This window comes from Zeugodacus cucurbitae, chromosome 3, assembly GCF_028554725.1.
Source record: "Zeugodacus cucurbitae isolate PBARC_wt_2022May chromosome 3, idZeuCucr1.2, whole genome shotgun sequence".
In the NCBI taxonomy this organism is placed as follows: domain Eukaryota; kingdom Metazoa; phylum Arthropoda; class Insecta; order Diptera; family Tephritidae; genus Zeugodacus; species Zeugodacus cucurbitae.
Window position 1 is genome coordinate 5,556,418 of NC_071668.1, and position 21,996 is coordinate 5,578,413.

General features: G+C 34.8%; 2 protein-coding genes and 1 non-coding gene across 15 annotated transcripts in view; all 3 read left to right on the top strand.

The window, feature by feature from the left end:
• Positions 1-21,996, top strand: part of LOC105214176 (protein bunched, class 2/F/G isoform) — a 201,084-nt gene that overhangs the window by 78,768 nt on the left and 100,320 nt on the right. The gene's annotated exons all lie outside the window — the stretch shown is intronic.
• On the top strand, positions 16,027-16,886 carry LOC114804226 (kinase and exchange factor for Rac A-like). The gene has a single exon (XM_029041620.2). It carries the CDS (start codon positions 16,359-16,361, stop codon positions 16,884-16,886), a length of 528 nt encoding a protein of 175 aa, XP_028897453.2. The 5' UTR covers positions 16,027-16,358.
• Trnan-guu (transfer RNA asparagine (anticodon GUU)) lies at positions 17,807-17,880 on the top strand. Its single transcript has one exon. It is a non-coding gene; the product is annotated as a tRNA-Asn (tRNA).

Below are 21,996 nucleotides of genomic sequence, written 5' to 3' on the forward strand. Positions count from 1 at the left end.
TGTGCAAATACAACAGGAAAAGTCACACTGAGAGACACATTTGAGCATTTCTGCATCAAGTTTAATCCTGTAGTATATGTTATAAGATGGTGGAGTACTCTTTTGCACATAACATTTGACCAAACATTTTTGCATAAATGTACTCACATATTTAAATGATTCATTGTAATATATAACCATTGTACCAACCGTCATTTACATCAAATTAAGTGAGAGTACATGTAAAACCACTTTTGGATTTCTATTTCTTACTGTTGTACTTCTCATTATTTTCATAACAAAATGCTTGAGGTTGTATACAATTGTAACCAAGGTTAGAGTACTTAAAGTCAATGTTATTTTTCTGAACCTTGAACTTTTTCTTCTTAGCTGTTGCTGAAGCTTCTTTTGTGGCTTCTAAGACATGAAAGCTTGCGCAAAAGTGATTAAAAATGCTCATATAATATACAAAAAATACTAAATGTCAGAGTAATTCCTCTTTAAAAGTAAATAATGAGAGAAGTAAATATACTATAGACCAGCTCAAAGGCAATATTTTTGGGGAAATCATTCTTTAAAAAGAGAAGATTGAGAAAACTAAAAAATAAAATATTTTTCATCCTGAAAATACCTGATCATTTTGAAGGTCTCAAGTAATAATTTTCTTTGATTCTAGCTATTAATTTTTAAAACACTTTATCACTTGTCATTGACAAGTAAAAACAGTAGAAAAACGCACAACGGTACCTCGTTTTAATGCCTCTTTAGAGTGTTGTATGTATTCTCAACGCTTTCAGGAAGTATATATCTGTTAAGTTTTATACATCACCACAATATTTACGCAAAATCATATTGAGGTGAGTGTAGCCACATAAATTCTTAAATAATATTCCCCAAAACAATTTCGTATTTTGCAGAAATTACGGTATGCCTGTGTAGATACCGATTAGCTCATTCCATTGCAGCGCTCGTTTTTGCAGAGCAATCTCCTTGTGTTTTGTTAAAATGCTTGTATACTTATTTGCTACTCTTCGCTCAGGAAATCTGCACAAAGTTAGCTCTCTGTTAAACGTTACTTATGCGCAGGCGCTAACCCATTGTGTAAACGCTGCGTTACTTTTTGGTAATTTATGTATCTATAGCAGGAGACTCTTTTGATTTACAATGGTATTTTCTACAAATATTTACGAAATTAAGTAATTTCTTATATATATATATATATATATATGTATCTGTTATAAAACTATTTCGTTGCATTGTCTCATACCTCATGAGAAAAAATTCAGGTGATTTCGCTTTTCTTTAAAAAGCCAAAGATTTGATCAAAAATTTTGAAATATTCTATATTCTAGTATGAAAAATACGAAATAAAAGAGTTTGGATTTCAAAACTTTTTCAAAAACAATATAGAAATATATTTAAGATCTGCGTTTTTTATGCATCGAAGCTGCTCTATACCCACTGTAAGCCGCTAGAAGCTTCAACATTTTCAAAACTGTATTTTATATATACCCCAAATCTTTCCTTGTTTCCCATAAACACCAAAAAGAAGCTGCTTTATTGCTATCATAAAATTTCCCAGGGAGCTCAACCAAAAGTTGCTTATGATATTGCTGGGCGCTACACAACAAGCTTGTTGTGCAGACTTTATTAAAGTGAGCGCCTGCAAATCAAACAAGTATAGAAACAAGCTACAAGCTATCACAGCAAAACATAAACTTTGACACAAGCAGTAAAGCGTCTGCTTGCTCAAGGCGCTTGAGGCATGCCAGAGAATCATGTCAAGCAATACAACCAACAGAGGCACCCACAACCACCGAGCTCATCAATGAGGTGTAGGTTGGAGGATGAGCGTTTGAGCTGCACGCTATGACAGTAAACCAGTACGCCAGTAACTCTCCAGCAAACAAATAAAAAGCAAAGAGCTCAGCTCTCAGCACTGCTTGTCACATGGCGACGTGAGTGTTGTGGCTACGTTACTGGGTATGACATGCGCTGCCTCGAACTGACCTGGCCTGGTCGGTGCGTTTTCCAACTTGGTTAGCGGCTGCACTAGCTTGCCAGATCAACGTTGTAATACACTTTACTGCTGTTAGTAGTATATGTAGCTCTACATTGTTTAGCGCTCGCAATTCCAACCTGGCAAGTGACTCAAAAAGCGCTTGCTAATTTCATGTATGCTTGCCTGCACACCATGCACCCTCCCACCGCCTACAAGGGGGCGGCATGCAAAACAGCCGAAACGAGACTAGTCGCCGTCTCATGGCCGACGCCGTCACAGCGTTGTTGTGGAAGTCGTGCCGCAGTGTGTTCCTCAATGAAAACGCTTTTTGCAGTGAGTAGCCATTTTGGCTGCACAAAAACGCCAGCCAGAACAGCGGCAACCGAAATGAGACGAACAGCGCGAGAGTGGCGGCGCCGCCATCGCTTACTGTACTACTGTACTGTACAGCAGAGCGCACTGGCTAATGGCGAAAAGAAAAAAAGAAAATTTCTGTGACAGCGCGCACGGAAAAGTGGCAGCACTGCAAAGCAGCAGCGTGTATTCTACTTTGGCCACCACTACGACTCTCAACCTCTACGCTGAGAAGCTAAGCTCGTCGCTCGGCCTGTCAATATACACTTTGGCTTCATCAACTATCCACCAACAAGCAACCAAAATACACAAATTTATTTAATATTAGAAGCAAAGTTTTGCAAGTTAAATATATAGAAAAATAAAATAAAAATATAAATTGTATAAAAGTAAAAGATTTATAATTTAATTTATACAAAAAAACGAAAAGAAAACAGCGCGCTTTTTCTCTCGTATACCAAAGCAAGCAAGTAACAAGAAACACCACTGAAATCAATAAAATACGCAAAACTTCAGGAAGCAAACAAAAATTACGAAATAAACGTCTGTAAACGTGTGTAAAATAGTAGCAGTGTGTATATAACGGCATTGAAAACAGGAAAAATAATATCTATATATACAACAAAAAATAATTAAAATAAAAGTAATACAAATAAAAATTGTGTGTAGCAAATTATAGTGCTGCGTGTAGAAAGCAAAAGGCAGCGAAATATTCATAAAAGCAATAAAAAGTTAAAAAAAAAATCGAAAAAAGCGCAGCAAATACACACGAACGCACGAAATAAAAAAAGTAAAACGACGAGCGAGTTGAAAAAAAGATAATAAAAAAAGCGTATGCGAAACAAAAATCAGAGTACAAAAATTAAAACAAAAGCAAATATATTGTTGCTAAGCAAAAGCAGTAAATGTAAAAGTTGTAAATGTTACAAAAAATGCAATAAAAAGAAGGTAAATGTTGAAAAATAACACACACAAAAAAAGCGATAAAGAGAAAATATACAAAATATAATAAATAAATTTGAAAGAAGGGGTACTAAAAAGCAGAAGAAGCAATAAAAATAGGAAGCAGAATTGAAGAGCTGTTTTAAGAAAATAAAATAAAATTGAGCAGTGCCAGCAATTGAGTCAGCAAAAATTAATTTTGAAAATTAAAAAAAAAATATATTTTTTAAAATAAAAGTATTGAAAAATAATTAATTTTGAAAATTAAAAAAAAAAATATTTTTTAAAATAACGGTATTGAAAAAAATTAATTTTGTGATTTAAAAAAAATATTTTTTAAAATAAAAGTATTGAAAAATAATTAATTTTGTGATTTAAAAAAATATTTTTTAAAATTAAAAATATTAAAAAAAAATAATTTTCAAATTTACAAAAATAGTTTGTATAATTTACCAAAAAAATTCAAAAAGAACTGACACACCAAATTATTTATCAAACTAAAAATAGTAACAAATCACAAAAATTGTAATTGTGCAAGCGAAAGTGTTAGAAAACCATAACAATTAAAAAAAATAAAACGTCAACTACAAAACCACCCGTGAATTTTACGCCACATAAAAATTAATACACACATTAAGTGGTCGTAAAAAGTGTGCCACAAACGGCTTACATACCGAATACAAGCGAGCAATTGGAGCATTTTACGTATTTGCCATAGCGAGCAATCAAAGAACACCAACCAGTACACCACCCACTAGTTTAGTTTGTGCTACCCAAACCGCCGTAACACTCCCGTTGCCAAACGAAAATCTAAAATAACAGTACATTGTATTTAAAAAGTACGCACAAAGCTAGAAAGGAAGTAAGTTCGAAGGAAGTAGCGCCTACACAATTTACTTCGTTCACTTCTACACGTACAACCAGCTATATATTATCAACTAAAAATTATTTTTGCTCGATTGTCATACTGTCTAACAGCCTTGCTATTGTACTCACACACTTCGTTAACGCGCAGCAAAGCTTCATCGCCGCTGTACTCCTTACAAACCGCCCAAGCGTTCAACCAATCAAGCCAACCGTTTAGTGCCTCCAAAACAAAAGCAAAAACAAAAAAAAAAAGAAATATCGCAGTTAACTGACTGATTGTTAGTCCAACAGATTTTTAACTATACGAACGTGTTACAACTTCAAAATATTGCTCTCTCACGCCGACCTTTCGTTGCTTAAAATCATCTCTAATCCTTCGTCGCGCCACCGCAATCTTTTGAAATAATTTAAAATTTTATAAAATTCGCCTATTTTCTTCACTTCGTGTGTTACTTCGTTTATTTTTCACGACGTCTAGTTCTTCTGCTGTTGCCAAGAAAATAAAAACAACATTTATGGAAAACAAAAGCAACTTAGAAATTGCATTCAATAACGGAAATATTTTTATTAAAAGGTAATGTAATCTGAAAGTCTACATACTTATTTGACAAAATTCATTTTAAGTTTCGTAATATTAAATTATTTTTTGTCAAAAAATCTTAAAACAAATGTAGGCATTAGGTCTTAGTTTAGAGATAAGTGCGACCTTGCATACTCCCACCTGTTATACCTTATTAAAGATTACACTAAGTTATTAAGTTTATGGTCGTTTGTGGTATATATTTAGGGCGACCTCTAGCACGTTTTATCTATCACAAATCATACAGTTATATATCTAAATTCTTGAGCTATTATTTCCATTCTTCCATAACTTGTTCCGAACTAATTTAGGTTATGATATATTGATTTGCAGTAAAAATTTTGCATGGGATATTTGTTCCATTATATACTTTTTGGAATTCTCCTTATGTTTGGTTTTTTAAAGAGTTGTATTGAAAATTAGATCATTGAAATTATTATTTTTTCGAATTCCAGGTTTTATTTCACTTAAACGTGATGCTAGTTACTGTTTTGTAAAAACAATCCTTCCAAAAGACTAGTTCTAGAACTCATAAGAAGTTGGGGACTAAACTTCAGTAGCTCATAAGCGTATGACAAACATGATTGCCTTTGTATTAAAGAACAAACAAACCGCAAAATTCTTATATGGGAGTTCTACCCAGATCAAAAATACAAAAAACACTACTACCAAAATCTCATATACAATACTACACAGGAACTATAGAACTTGAACCAGCTCTAACTCAAACAAAATTTTCACCAACACAAATACATTTTACTAAATACTTATTTCCTCCTCTTTCAAATATCTCCCCTTCATCCAAAAATGTAAATTGCGGCAACAACACGCAGCGGCTAAAACGTCATTGTTTAGCATAATAACATGGCCGCAAGCACTTGCCAAAAATAGTTTATACTTAAGCAATCTTTTGTGTAGAAGCATGCCACATTTTTGTTACCAGAAAATTTGTGTACAAACACAGTCAAAAATATGTAAAAAACGAAGCGCCTTTTGTCACGCAAATCGCCAACATTGCGAACAACAAAGGTTAAAGTGTGAGAATAAAGAGCATAAAGCAAAAACGACAAAAGAAAAGCCAAACAAAATAGCGAATATATTGCGCTGAGTCTTGATTTTAGAACAAAAGCGCTCACACAAACATTTGATGAGTTCATAAAATGTTTGGGTGGAGCGATGAAAAGCATAAATCCACGAATGACAGGGCGTATGATGAACTTTTGTTTAGACTGAACTACTGTGATGACGTCATTTTTTGGCATATATATATATAGTAAAACTACCAAATAAATCTTTAGAACTGTGTTTTAGGTGTATAAAAAGAAATAAGCATTCACCTTTCATCAACTTCTGGCATTTCATTCTTCAACTCACAATCAACCACATTTTCCACTATTATTTACTTATTCCTTCCCTTTACATTCACTTAAATATTGACCCACTTATAAAGAGTATGACTTACAAGCGTTATATTAAAATGTCTACACTTTGCATACTTTCTAAGTATTTCCACGCTTGACTGTACTAAAACCTAGCAGTTAACTGCAGCAAGTTTCTTTTCAGTTAGCTTTTAAGTCTCAGAAACTCTTTAAAAGTTTCTAAGCTCTTTGCAACGTGCTTTCTGGTGTTTCCAGTTGTTTGTTGTAGTTGTATAACACTTGTTTTCCATGCATAACTGTGATGTGTACTCGTAGCATAAATTGTTAACGGAATTCCCACAACATCTCTCATAAATTGTGGGTAACTTACGTACTTACTTGTTGGGAAGGGTCTGCTGTTAGTGTGGCAGGTTTCTCTTGTTATGGAGGAGTGACGTTTCATTTTGATTATCTAGTAGCTGCTCGTCACATCATCAGTTTTAAGGAAGAGAATCTTGTAAATATGTTTTAAAACTTTGATCAGTTATATGTTCTATTACTTACCTAACTTTTATTCTGATGATGTTGATGTCTGTCTTGTCTGATTTGTTACAGTACAATTACTTTCATTATTTCATTATCGAAAATAACGAATTTTAACTGTCCGATAAATTACTTCAGCCTCGTACATCGGTTGAAGGGATCTCCGTTTGTCCAGAGGATATTATATTACATGCATATAACAAGCGAAATATGTTGGCAAAACCTCCATACTTCCTTCGATAACTTAATGAAACTGGTAAAAAGTCATTTGAACTATAAATGTGTCGTATAATGACCACAGACCACACTGATCCCATTTTGTTATTCTTTTTTGTTCTCTAACAGATCTCTCACAACAGTCTAATTAAATACAATTTCCCAAATTTACCGTTATTTAATCTTCTAGTCCGGCCCACCTAACATCCACATAACATATACCGGATAAAGATATCTTCGTACGTCCAGAGGATATTATATTGCATGTATATAACATGCGATATATGTTAATAAAACCTTCGTACTTGCTTCGATGACTTAATGAAACTGGTACCAAGGCATTTGAACTCTAAAATCCGCCTTTAATTGACTGAATCCATTTTCTTTTCTATTTTGTTCTCTGACATGACCTCTCACAACTCTTTAATTAAATACAATTTCCGAAAGTAACCATTATTTAACCTTCCGTTCCACCAGAACTAACTATCATGAACTTACAATCTGAAATCAGTTTTAATTTTAAACTGATGACACATAGATACATTCAAGTGTCATCAATATCTAAACAAGGAAATGATATTTATTTTTTAGAACAAAAAAAAACGATTTGAGTGCCTGTTGAAGCGTTACATTTATGATGTCAAAGCTAATAGCAATTAAATGAAGTGATCTAATCTCCAAAAATATTTTTAATTGAACAAAATTCGTTAGATTGATAATGTCATTGCGACGATACAATTTCCTAATTATGTCATCGAGACAGATATAGATATGGTATTTTTATTGGATTGAGCTGTAAATGAGGCAGAAATCCGTTACGTGCAGCGGATATGCGAATATTAAATGGATTACGTTATTAAAATATATATATAAGATACTGCAAAGTCTTAAAATGCCTGAATTGCCTTAAAAATACAATAGGCTACATATAGAGGTGTAAAGAGAAAATAGTTAAAAATAATTAAAAAATTAATTCTCACAAATCTCAATATCTCTGGGTACTTCCAATGTTTTTCTATCAGTAGAACAGACTTTTGATTTTCATAGTATCGTACTAACCTAAAACATAACTCTGACAGTGTCATATTCATCCAAATTTTAGCTCACTGCTGTTGAGAACTGTCTCAAAACACTTCAGACCCATTCATTTTGAAACCTATCTTCAAATTGTTTATACCTATCTACTTACTGTCGGGATAACGAAGTGAAGTAATGCTGCCGACTGTGTCTTCCTCGCTTTTCTCGTAAATTTGTTAATTTTTAGTGGGAAGTAAATTGAAATTAGGTGGCATAGGTGTAATTTGAAGGTCATTTTCAGTGTCTACCACTTTGAAATTCTTCACTATTAATATTCTATTTCTGTCCACAATCCAATTGGTGTTTCAGAGTCACCCAAATTGAATTTGCAAAATATTTACGAGCGCACATACTCGCATGTTGTTGCTCCAAATACGTGATATTTTAATGGAAAACGAATATGTATTCCAGCGGAGACCGAACGGTTGACACAGATACTTGGCTGGTGTCCATACACTACAATCACAAGAACAGCTGTTGTTTCCCACTGCTGTCAACGCAGACGAACGACACTGTCACCCTGTTGGTCGCGCTGTCGCCGTAGTGTTTTGGCGCCCAAAAAACGCATGCAATACGTGACAGGCATTTTAAGAAAATCATTTTTCCTCACACAATTTTCCCGATAAAGCGCGCTCACACGCTGTACACTAGAGTATGTAGTAAGGCAAATGGAGAGTGGAAAATGCGAGCGTTTAATTTGTGATGGGAAGGAATGGACTTTAGGCAGGCATTTGGGGTGGTAGTCATCATAGTTTTTTTACTTTAGTGGGAAACTATTTGAAGAAGATACACTGAAATTGCTGAGACCAGCAGCAACTGCAACAAAAACCGTTGTAAACCCACCAAGTATTTATTGTATGCGCGTTTCGAAGCCTTACAAAACTGTATTATCACATTAAAAGGCAGCAGTAGTCCCGTTAGCATATGACATGTGGGTGGTTGCCGCATATTATTTGCTCGTACTTGATACATATGTATGTTCATATGTATTCAAGCAAGCATGAACACCCGTGCACATATGTACCTAACTCATTGTGCGCTATGTTGCTAGATGCTAGATGACAAGGCAAAACTTGAGATACAAGTACGTTTTCAGGTCAAGGTTGCACGAAATTTTCTAATAACGCACTAAACTGAACTCAACGCTACGCAAGGAAATTGCTCGCTGCTTACGAGTGTACAGAGCGAATAGTTGTTTGTGTGTGTGTGTTGCGTGCGCGTGCACCGAATGAGAAGCGCATAAAATAGTACGCAGCGTGTAATAAGCGCAACATATTTATTCGCTCATACAAACATATACTCATATGTGTAAGTGGCATGCCACACATCTTTCATTGCCGCAAGTTGGCAAGTTGCTTTGCCATTATATACAATTTGTATTCTTTTGTGCTCTTCATTACATATTTTCTTAGCTGCTTTTATTACACACTTTCTGTTGCATTCTTGAATTTTTTGTTTCTTTTTTTACACTTTTATATTATTTCCACGTGTGGCAGGTGGCATATATCCAACACCTAAGCAACGTTGAAGTGGCTGCTGCTCGTTAGGGCAGTGCGTCACACAGGCAACACACTCGGTTTTGCATATTTTCGTTGGCCGCCACTAAGTTGTGCAAATTTTTATTTTTTTTATTGCCTCGTGGCTTGTGGTTTGTGGCAATTGTGACAGCTGATCTTATCGCGCTTATGCGCTGCTGTTGCCACTGCGGCTGCTGAGGTTGTTGTGGTTGTGTGTGGCTTGGCTCATCATTTATTTATGCAATTTAACACTTCACGCCTGAATTTTATCGCTCAAGGACTAGGCTGAGCGCAAATGCAACCTGCTCAAGGATCTATTGGCACACTACCACCATTGATTTGCGTTTTAATACATCTTTTCACGACTATATGTAGGCATATATTTGCATGCAATTGGCATTTTGGTTCATAAACAATTTGTGATCCATTCACGGGAGCTTTTGTTGGTGTGCTTAAGTTTAAGGGGTTAGGGGTAGTCAGAGACACGAAAAAATGAGAATTTTCAGTAATTTTTTTTTCTATTAAATAATGTTATTTTACAAAATTAATAATGTGGCATTATTATACAAAGTTTTGACTTGAAGTCACGAAAATTTGAAACAAAAAAATTATAATTTCCAAAGTTATAGCTGTCTGTGTTGACCCAGGTCAAGGTCCTTGCGGTGACAATTATAAGATCTTGGAGATTCTTCTAAAATCAATCGGATAAAAAAAATAGTTTTATAAATAGATAATCCTGGGCCTGAACCAAACTTTTTTTTTCATAAATTAACAAAATGGCGTCCTCAGGAATTTTTTTTATTTTTTTTTTAGTTTTTCGGGAAAAAATCAGCAGTTAATTGGTCTTAAAAAATCGAAATTTTTGACAAAAAAAACTTTGGTTTATGCATTCTAAAAGCTGTAGAAATTCCATTAAAATCTACCGAGCGATTTTCGAGTTACTGTTGTCACCAGCTCAATAAATATAGTTTTGAGAAAAAAGCATTTAAAGTTTCACAATAGCGTGTTGGAGTGCCCGAGCGCTCGTTGTTATTTGTCGAATAACTCAAATTTTCAGAGTATATTTTTAAGAAAAATGATTTTTTGAAAATCCTGACTACCCTTAAACCTTAAATAATGGATTTTTTTTTTAAATTTTGCTACGAAATTCTCGGCATAATTCATGTTGAAGGTCATCATTAAGTAAAAGCTTTAAAACTTGCTTGAATATATTGCGAGTTCCAGTGTTTTTGAGTCACTCAAAGGGTTTCTTTGTAACAGATGTGCATGCCTTTCCGATTTACTACTGACTAACATCTCCCTGAACTCTATATTTCCCTTTTTTAAACACAAATTTGCATAATACAAGTTATATCACATCCTTTATTCATCTTTACTAACTTGGAGTACAAACAGGTAGCAGAAAATAGAAATTAATATACACATAAAATAAATAAAAAAATTATTGAGCATACATATTGCACTATATTCCTTCATGCATAATAGTCTTCAATTTAAAAATAATCATATCCATCATTATTTCCACACACAACACACCAGTACAACAACTAAAGTAAAGTGAAGGATTGCGCTATTGTTGACTTTTTCATTTTCCCTTCACTCGTGCGGAAAATGCATTGGAAAATTGCATTGACCTAGTTTGTCATTTGTCATTTTCCAGTTGGCACGCAGAGTGTAAACTCAAACAAATAGAGGCTTTAAGCTCTATACATGTGATATATAGTATGTAAATGAGGAAGTATTAAAAGTGGTGTACAGGGTTGCCATATCGATCAAGGGAAGATATAAATTTAATAGTTGTTTTATTAACTATTTGCTGCAATGATTTAGATCCTTAAATTTGTTTAACTACGTATCGAAATTTGAAACTTCATTCCTTGTTTGAGAGACCCCTCCTTATATACTAAAAATCTCCGAATTATGAGTTTTCTTCTTTGAGCATATTTGTATATATTTTTTGCTTTGTGTTTACATTCGCAACAATTTCTGTATAAAATACGCTCGCAATGACAATAAAACTCAACACTCAGCTGACATTTGAATCAATTTTCTGTTTCCCAGTTTCATTTGCTTTCTACTATAGTTCCTTTATAAACCTCTTTTATTACTATTTGCAACAGCAAATTTCCCTTAAGTCTTCATTGTCGCTCTGTATTGTGACAGATATTCTACTATTTTTATTTAAACCACCTTTGTTGCTATTGTAGCCTTTTGTTGGCAAGCAAGTATTGTACATCATAAATTATATCGGTGTTTTCTCCCACTGACAAACTGTTACACCACCTTATATGGGTTTGTACCCTTGTTGAATTCATAGTATGTGCTGAAATGACACGTTTATGCCAACATCAACACCGCGCTGCAACATTACATTCAGCGCAGCGCATTTTAAAGACTGTCAACACAACATCAGTCGCTCGTCGCTTGACAGTTTTCTCATGTATGCATACAGTTAACGCCAGCGATATTACTTTCCTTCTACACATCCATCTCACTTGTATTGTTGTCTTAATGAATTAGTATGGTTTCATATAACTCACTGTTGTTCAAAGTGATATGTTGACAAAAAGTGGACAGTGAAGTTTGTAGATAGCTGGTGGATATAGAAAATATAGAGTAGTGTATGTTTCACAGTGGTGAAAATGTGTGGCATTTTAAAGTTTGTATATATAAATTGAAACATTCCAAATATATGGAATTATTCCAACTTTTTCTGAAAATCCCTATTAATAATGTATACTATATAATATACATTTCCGAATCTCACTTCGTAACAGCCAAAAGCTTTCAATGTATCCCTGATTGCACAATATAGGAGGCGCAGCTAGACTTTTCTCGGATGGATCGGAAAGTGGGGGGAAACTTGGAGAGAGTATTTTGTAAATACTTATAATAAACTTAGTTTGAGGCTACGAAACCAATGTCAAGCAAAGCGCGGGTACCTCTTCGGTTGAGAGATTGTTTCGAAAATACAAAAGGATATTCTTTGAGATCTTTACTCAGGAAGTTTTTGAGGATGTTTGTTTACTTTTTAACACTTTTTTGTGACGCAATAAAATAATTTCTTATTATCCTGAAAAAGTATCTGAATGCAACTGAAAGCATAGATATATCTGAATTATTTATTTATAAATATGAAATGAAATATTTTGATGCGGACTTTTTAAAAAGATTATTATTAATTACAGGATGTGGTTGCTTAAAAATCCAAAATATAGATGAAATCTAAATTTTCTACATAATTTAATTATATATAAAACATTTTCGGGCCAGTATTTTTCGATAAATAACCTTTTTATTTTTTTTTTCGAAAATCTAACTATCTATATGAAAAGTCGTAGCAACTGTCATAAAAGATTGATCGAAAATTGTTATTCACCATTTAAATAATAGAAAAAGGTAAATTATATCCATATTTTGGATTGTTTAATAGCTATATCCTGTATTATTACTATTATAAAGAGGAAAGATTTGTATGTATGTTTGTATTGAGTAAACTCGAAAACTACTGTGCCGATTTCAAAAATTCTTTCACCATTAAAAAGCTACATTCACCCCGAGTAACATTGGCTTTATTTATTGCTAGAACCTCAACTTTCTGGCTATCAATAAGACTCCGTGATGGAGAATCCTAATCTGAAACTGACAATAGTTCTGCAAGTTAAGTCGCAAGTAGGTTTGACAACATGTTTTTTTTTTATTTTTTTTTTCTGAACCATCAACATCTCAAGAATATTGTGTTAAAGTTTTAGGTCATTCGGAGAAAAACTAACCAAGTTACAGCAAGTTGAATAGCGGTACCTCTAACTTAGGTTTGCGCGCCTTCCAGCTACCTGCGCTGAGTGTACAAAACTTTGAATCGATTTTCCCAAATATGTAATTTTTAAAGTCGGTAAACTACTGCATCGATCGTTTTGGAATTTTGTACAAATATTCTACATATACATAGCTCTCGAATGACGTCTCGTTTCCAAAAATTTTAATTACTAACAATTTTACAATAACAAATAGGTCGATTTTTTCGTCTAAAATCGTAATTTTGGCTTGAAAATGGTACAAAAATTGAAAAATTTAAAAATTAGAAAAAACTTGACGTCTATTGAAAGATATACTAATAAACTAAAGAAAGCATTTTGATTTTTTGGATTCAGATGATCCAGTGATACTGTAGGCTGGTCACCGCACAAAAACTTCTTTTCGAGGTGCTGCAGAGATCGACACTAAATCCGTTATTCCTGGCTATTTTTCGATAAAACTTTTTTAAAGTATCCTTCAAATGTTGTACTTTCATATAATAATAAGTAAAATAAACCTACAGCAATCATTTTTTCGAAAATTTTATGAAAAAATGAAGCGACTTAACGAAGGTTTCAAGACCGGAGCATCCTCATGTAGAGACCAAGGTGGTAATCTGGTAACCGATGTCCAGGGCATACTGGGATTATGGAGGGAACACTTCTCCGACCTGCTGAATGGCAGTGAGAGTACAACACCAGGAGATGGCGAACCCGATCCCCCAATCGATGACGATGGAACAGATGTTCCATTACCCGACCATGAAGAAATTCGAATAGCAATTACCCGCTTGAAGAACAACAAAGCAGCGGGGGCCGATAGATTGCCGGCAGAACTATTCAAATACGGCGGCGAAGAACTGATAAGGTGCATGCATCAGCTTCTTTGCAGAATATGGTCGGAAGAAAGCATGCCTGACGATTGGAATCTCAGTGTGCTCTGCCCAATCCATAAAAAGGGAGATCCCACAATCTGCGCCAATTACCGTGGGATCAGCCTCCTAAATATCGCATACAAGGTTCTATCGAGCGTACTGTGTGAAAGACTAAAGCCCACCGTCAACGAACTGATTGGACCTTATCAGTGTGGCTTTAGACCTGGAAAATCGACAACTGACCAGATATTCACCATGCGCCAAATCTTGGAGAAGACCCGTGAAAAGAGGATCGACACACACCACCTTTTTGTCGATTTTAAAGCTGCTTTCGACAGCACGAAAAGGAGTTGCCTTTACGCCGCGATGTCTGAATTTGGTATCCCCGCAAAACTAATACGGCTGTGTAAATTGACGTTGAGCAACACCAAAAGCTCCGTCATGATTGGGAAGGACCTCTCCGAGCCGTTCGATACCAAACGAGGTTTCAGACAAGGTGACTCACTATCGTGCGACTTCTTTAACCTGATGCTGGAAAAAATTATAAGAGCTGCAGAGCTAAACCGAGAAGGTACAATCTTCTACAAGAGTGTACAGCTCCTGGCGTACGCCGATGATATTGATATCATCGGAAGCAACAACCGCGCCGTTTGTTCTGCTTTTTCCCGCATGGACAAGGAGGCGAAGCGAATGGGTCTGGAGGTGAATGAGGACAAGACGAAATATCTCCTGTCATCAAACAAACAGTCAGCGCATTCGCGTCTTGGCTCCCACGTCACTGTTGGCAGTCATAACTTCGAGGTCGTAGATAATTTCGTATACCTGGGAACCAGCATCAACAACACGAACAATGTCAGCCTCGAAATCCAGCGCAGAATAACTCTTGCCAACAGGTGCTACTTTGGACTGAGTAGGCAATTGAACAGTAAAGTCCTCTCTCGACGAACCAAAATCAAGCTCTACAAGTCGCTTATCATTCCCGTCCTGCTTTACGGTGCAGAAGCTTGGACGATGTCAACATCAGATGAGACGACACTAGGAGTTTTCGAGAGGAAGATTTTGCGCAAGATTTATGGTCCTCAGAACATTGGCAACGGCGAATACCGCAGACGATGGAACGATGAGCTGTACGAGTTATACGACGACATTGACATAGTTCAGCGAATAAAAAGACAGCGGCTACGCTGGCTAGGTCATGTTGTCCGAATGGACGAAAACACTCCAGCCCTGAAAGTGTTCGATGCAGTACCCGCCGGAGGAAGCCGAGGAAGGGGAAGGCCTCCACTCCGTTGGAGGGACCAGGTGGAGAGCGACCTGGTTACACTTGGGATCTCCAACTGGCGCCGAACTGCGAAGGAGAGAGAGAGGTGGCGCACTATCGTCGATTCGGCTATAACCGGCTAAACGGTTGCAACGCCAATCACATACAATCATTTTTTCTAAAAAAAATTCACGAAAAAAGGTCTTTTTTCGACGAAACAAACCTTACCCCCCTCCCCCTTAAGCCCGTGCGAAGCCGGAGTGGTCTGCTAGTTAAATATAAAGTGCAAATATTTCGATAATGAAGGCTAAATTCGAAAATCGGAAAATACAATGTTTTTACTTACTAAATATATATATTTTACTTGAAACGATCTCCTGCAAAAAATTAGTTTGGTCCAATACCCAGCCTAGTGTTGTATAGTGTTATAGATGAGAGCTAGAACTGTAAGGTAGTGTGAATATTATATAATATGGTATGTTTGTTGTAAATTGGTGACTAGCGAATTATTTAGGTTGCCACTTAGTAATATTAGTTAAATGTTGGCTTAAATACAAATTAGCATGCTGTGATATATTAAATAAGTTGTTTGTTGTTGTGATTATGTACATTATAACTGTTGTTAACTGAACAATTTTTCGTTTATATGATTTTTAAAAATATTCGGCTTTTACATACACCTCACATAAATACTATGCAATTAAGCAAATGAGTTACTTTTGTTGGCATAAATGTTGTAAAAAACTAAATGCAGCAGTAAGTATAAATGAAACATCATTGCAGTTGAATTAAGACTGAAGCTGAATTAACATAAAAAGCAGCAAAAAGAAGCAAAACTAACAAAAAATAAAAAAAGAAGAGTCTCTTCAAAGAAACTAAAAAATATCTGCAGTGCTTTTGCAAACTGCACACACGCACCTAACACACATGCGGCCGAGCACCAATGTGCCACCAAACACGCACACATGCACGCCTTAATTATGTTGCTGCACAATGTCCACACCGTTGGGCGACGACAACAACACCAGCACAACAACAACTAAATCAGCACAAGACACGCAAAGTGCTACATTCAAAACAACAACAACAACCACAATAAACACTAGCGCACAGCATGTCAACATGAACACAGCAGCAGCAACCGCAACCACAATAACAACAACACGCCACAGCACTAACCACAAACATAACCAACAACATCAGAAGCAACAACAATCGCAACATTGCACACCCATCGATGTTGTTGTTGATGATAATGTTGTTGCTGCAATTGCAACAACTTCAGCTATGGCAGCGCAATCAGAACTTTTCATTGCGACACATTGCATGCAAGCACAACAACAACAACAGCAGCAGCAACAGCAATCACAAGCGAAACAACAACAAGGCAACAACAACAGCAGCGGTGGTCCTTCGAGCAGTCACTATGTCTGCTATTTACCAGTGCTAAAGCCCGATGTGGTGCTCAGCGATCGTGGGCTATTTACCGTTTATTGTTTTGTCAGAGATTTCGTTAGGTAAGTAACCACAAAAAAGCTTACTTAACTGTATTGTGTGCTGTGCTTACTAACTGTACTCTACTCGATAAGTTCACTTTCTATACGCAGTTGTACTTGTAGTTGTAGTGTTGTTGCCAAACTTTTTGTTGTTTTTGCTGTTGCTAGACTTCATACGCTTTTTTTTCGTTGGTAAAGCTACAACACATACATACAAACATATATTGCTTTGCTTAATTTTTAACTGATCAGACACCCTTTAATCGAGCGCGCTGCGATAAGACCGAGCACACTCCATATGGTGGTAAATAAAAAATGCTTGAGCAAAAAAAAAACAAAATACTATCACACATAAGCATGAATAAATAAAAAATGTCAACAATGATAGTGGCAGTCCACACACTCACACACACACACATACAAACATACATATCTACATACATACATTCAAACAAGCTGCAATCGCATCTCCAGCGCCCGCCAGCGCTTATCAACTGTCTGTATATGTATATAAAAAATTATTATATATAATCATATGTACATTTATGACTCGAAAAAAGAATGTGTGTCTCCGTTATCAGCTGACTCTTGCAGCGTTTGTCATATTTCTGTGCTCCTGTTATTCCACCACTAGCTATCACCTGTTTTTTCAGCTGTGATACGGCACAACACACATTTCATAATCAAAAACCCACACTACTAACAACAAGTGTTTTTTACCAATAGTCAAGAAAAACAACAACAACAACAACTACTATCCGAGTAAAGGAAAGCAAATACAAATATATTTTGATAATAAAATTTTTTCTCTTCTACCCTTGCGTAATTTAACGCCATTTCTTGCTATTGTAGCCACTGTGCGGTTGCTCGTTCTATACACACACACACGATTACTGTTGCCATTGTAGCGTATAGAATATCCCTTAAACGCGCATTTTAGTAAGTGCCTCCGTGGCGCAATTGGCTAGCGCGTTCGGCTGTTAACCGAAAGGTTGGTGGTTCGAGCCCACCCGGGGGCGATTAAATTTTTTGTGACTTTTTTTTTAATTTTTAAAAATTTTAATTTTTTTTTTTACATTTTATTATTTTTTAGAAAAAAAATTTAATATTTTTTGGTACAACAAATTCATAAAAAAATTTTCAAAATATTTTTTTTTTTTTCATAAAAAATTAACTGTAAAGCTTTTCTCTGTTAACCAAAAAAATTGTTAGTTAAAAAATTTACAATTTTTTTTGTTTTAACAGATAAAATGCTATAAATTTTGAAGTTAATTTTTTTATAAAAAAATTTATTGGAATAAATTTTAATAATATTTATAATCTTCATTTTTCGACAAATTCATAAAAAAATTTTTTTTTAATTAAGTAATTACCTGTCAAATTTACAGCTTTTTTCTGTTAAACCAAAAAAAAAATTTGTAAAAAAAAATTGACAATTTTTTATTTTAACAGAGAAAATGCTGTAAATTTTAATGTTTTTATGAAAAAAAAAAATATTTGAAAAATTTTTATATTTTTTATAATCTTCATTATTTTATTAAACATTATTTAATATTTCAGAAGAATTTAATTTAATCTTGATTTTATTATGCATTACTGCAGCAAACTGTAAATTGCCGCAATTACTTTAATACATAATACATGATACATAACTTACTAGGAATTACTTACACAAATCTACTCTGATTACACTGAAACAAAATGCAGTCATCACCATCCTATCATACAAATCTCAACTAAAAAAACCAGATAAACAAAACATCCATCAACATTCATAGGTGAAATCCCACATTTCAAACACTGACTCAACATAATTCTCATGATCTGTCTAATTATTTCGACCACCAACGGCGTCAGCTTGCATTCACGCTCGCCATTTAATTCCCACACTTCCATAGAAATTTACAAAATAAACAAAAATGGGGAAAATCTGCTATTATCACTTAACCTCTGACGGTGCGCGCTTTTCACACATGACAGCGAATGAGTTCAATTGTTATGCCGTAGCGCAATTCCGTAAAGTTCACGCAAGAAAATTAATATGAAAATGCGTCACACATAAAAGTCGGAAGGCATTCAAACATGCAAACGTATGGTAGAATAAATAAATAAAAAATAAACAGGGCGGCGTAGACTAAATAAGTGATCATTATTTCTCATTATGCGGTTGAGTGTAATCTGTACTTGAGGTCGGCACGCGTTGTATATAGATTTATTGTAAATTTTTGGTGCAGTTGCTCCAAATTAGTTAGAAATCTCTATCGAAGAGTTTATAGGTGGGTGGCAACAAAATTTTAATGAGAAATCTCTACTTTTTACTGCTTAATTCTTATTATTCTTATTAATAAATTTGTTTACTAGCTTACAGGCGGCAAGAAGTAATCTGGCGTGAAAATACTGTGAGAAAGATTGCTCAAAATTGTAACTCTTTATTTATAAAAATTATTTAATTCTTAGAAATCCAATTATGTTAATCGTAAAACACATGCATATTTATTTATAAAATACAAAGTAAATTTATTAAACATGATTAGCTGGAATTAATTCTCGATTTAAGGCAAAGTACTCTTCAGATTTGTAGTTGAAACAAATTATCGAGTTATCAGCATCAAAAGAAAATATATGTAAAGGGGGTCCGAATCAATGGTAGCGCGCCACTTCTCTCTTTCCCTCGCAGTTCGGCGCCAGTTGGAGGTCCCAAGTGTAACCAGGTCGCTCTCCACCTGGTCCCTCCAACGGAGTGGAGGCCTTCCCTTCGAGGTTCTCTACTTAAAAACATAGAAATTTCACATTTATTGGTGAATGTTTATTATCATTCGAAAGAACGTTCTTAGGCATTTATTTTTTAAAGAAAAAATGTTGTCCGGAGTTACGTCACAGATGGTCCATCCGTTGAGGCCAATGACCGATGACCCTGAGTCGATGGCTCATTCGAGACTTTCCATTAGTAATTGGCAAACATGATATTTTGCTCCAAGGTCTGAATCAAAGAGGGATTATCCGCAAAGACAATCCACATAGGAAAAAGTCTAATGGAGTGATATCACACGATCTTGGTGGTCTATCGACCGGCTCAAAACGTGAAATTATCTGCTTACCGAAGTGTTCTGATTCCAACGACCCACACACCACACCAAACCGTTTTTTTTTTTTCTGGGTGAAATGGCAGCTCTGGATTCTCTTCAGGGTGCTCTTCGCCCCATATGAGACAATTATGCTGGTTTACATACCCATTGAGCCAGAAATGGGGTTCTTCGCTGAACATAATTTAGCTCGAAATCGTCGGATCTTCTTGGAACGTTTCAAGAATCCATAGAGCGAATTATAGCATGTAAGTTACTAAAAAGTAAATAACGGATGGTTTATTAGACGAGTGCTTTTCAATGAAGCAATACTTTTTTCGTGGTTGTTCCATGACAGTTGTTACTTGATTCATAGCACTCAGTTTGGTGATGATAAAAGGGGTCAAAGTTCGATGTTCGAAATTTTTTTAAAAATTTATTATTATTTTTTTAATTAGTTATTAGGCTAATATGTATCTCCATGCAATTGTGTTCAAATTCTGTTTGACTTGACTGACTCATTGCATAAGTCATAAGTCTTAGTCAACATGCCAGCTTAAAAAAAAGAATATAAAATTACGAAATTTTAGAAAATATAATTTGAAATAAGGAAATATAATTTAAATTTAAATTTAGTAAATTTTTTCAAATTATTCACAGCAATTTTTCATTTCTTGCTGAAAAGCTTTATGCAGCTGGCAGGTGAAAAGCAGATTCTGGCTTTAATGTGCTGTGACACAAACACAAAAATTATACAACAGCAGCCACATTGTATGCACACACCACCCACCGACTTGGTGTTGACAAGTATATGACTTTATTTGGTTGACATAAAAATGCTTTCTTTGTAGAACTTGTTGAGCATTTGGCTGTTCTATTGCGCACTCGCTACTCAGCTATTTGACTTTTCGAACGTCGTTTGATATTTCCCTGCAAAGGTTATACAATCCGCGGCTGGCAATTACAAAGTGGCAAACACTAGTCTGAGGCATTGTCAAAGGGCGTTCATTCGTTGGGGCCACTCAACGCCGAGTGACAGCCAATCATTGCCACTCAATTAGCGGTGGCAATCAAATGATGGCATAAGGGTGTGCCACAACAGCTAGGAATTACTCGCAGTTTTATGAATTTATAAATGCATTTGCTTCCGTTACATGCTTACGTATCTACCTATGTGTGTGCATCTACTTGTTGTCAGCCACCTTGCATTGCTTTGCTTTGGATCTTTGCATTGCAACGAATTTAGCGAGTTCATTGCTTGCTGCTGATGTCCACCGCCAAGTTTCACAAATCATTCGCCAGCGCCAAGTGCATTTGGCATTTTCTTGCTTTTTTTATTGGCAACTAGCCAAATTTATTTCAACTTTATTTATCGTTAATGACGTGCTTTTTTGCCGATTACGTTAATTAATTAAGTACTTACGTATGTGTGTGTGTGTGTGCGTTTCTATGTGTCTGTGTTTGGCTATTGACTTGTGGTACTTACATTTAATTTACGCAAAAGTCAAACTAATTCTAATTTTGTATTGTAATTTATTAAAGCCTCGCTGTCACGTTGGCATGTTAAATGCGACTGATAAACTACGCAAATTTACTTAAGTCAATGCGACAGCTTTTAAGCAGGATGTACTTAAGTAGAAAGTAAATAAAAATAAAATTTATAAATAAGTGAAAAAAGAAATTATAAATAAATAGAAATCATATGATGGTGACAGTTAGTATTAGAAAAAAATTAATTATGGAAGACAGAAATAAATATTTATTTTTTTTGCAAATTTTATATATTTACTTAAGCAAATTTTTGTAAATTATGCAATAAGTATTTGCCTATATTATCTTTGCCGTTTATTAAAATGCATTCTATTCTTATTTCTTTACAGGTACGCATATTTATTGTTGAAATAATGACGTGGCCGTAAGTAAAAGTTTCTTAATGATAATATAAAAAATTGAATTTAAAAAAAAAATTATAATAATTAATAAGTAATTTTAAAAGTTTAAAATTGAAATCTAAAAAATTTGAAAATTAATTTTAAAAGTTTTAGAAATTAAATAAAAAAAATGTATAAAAAA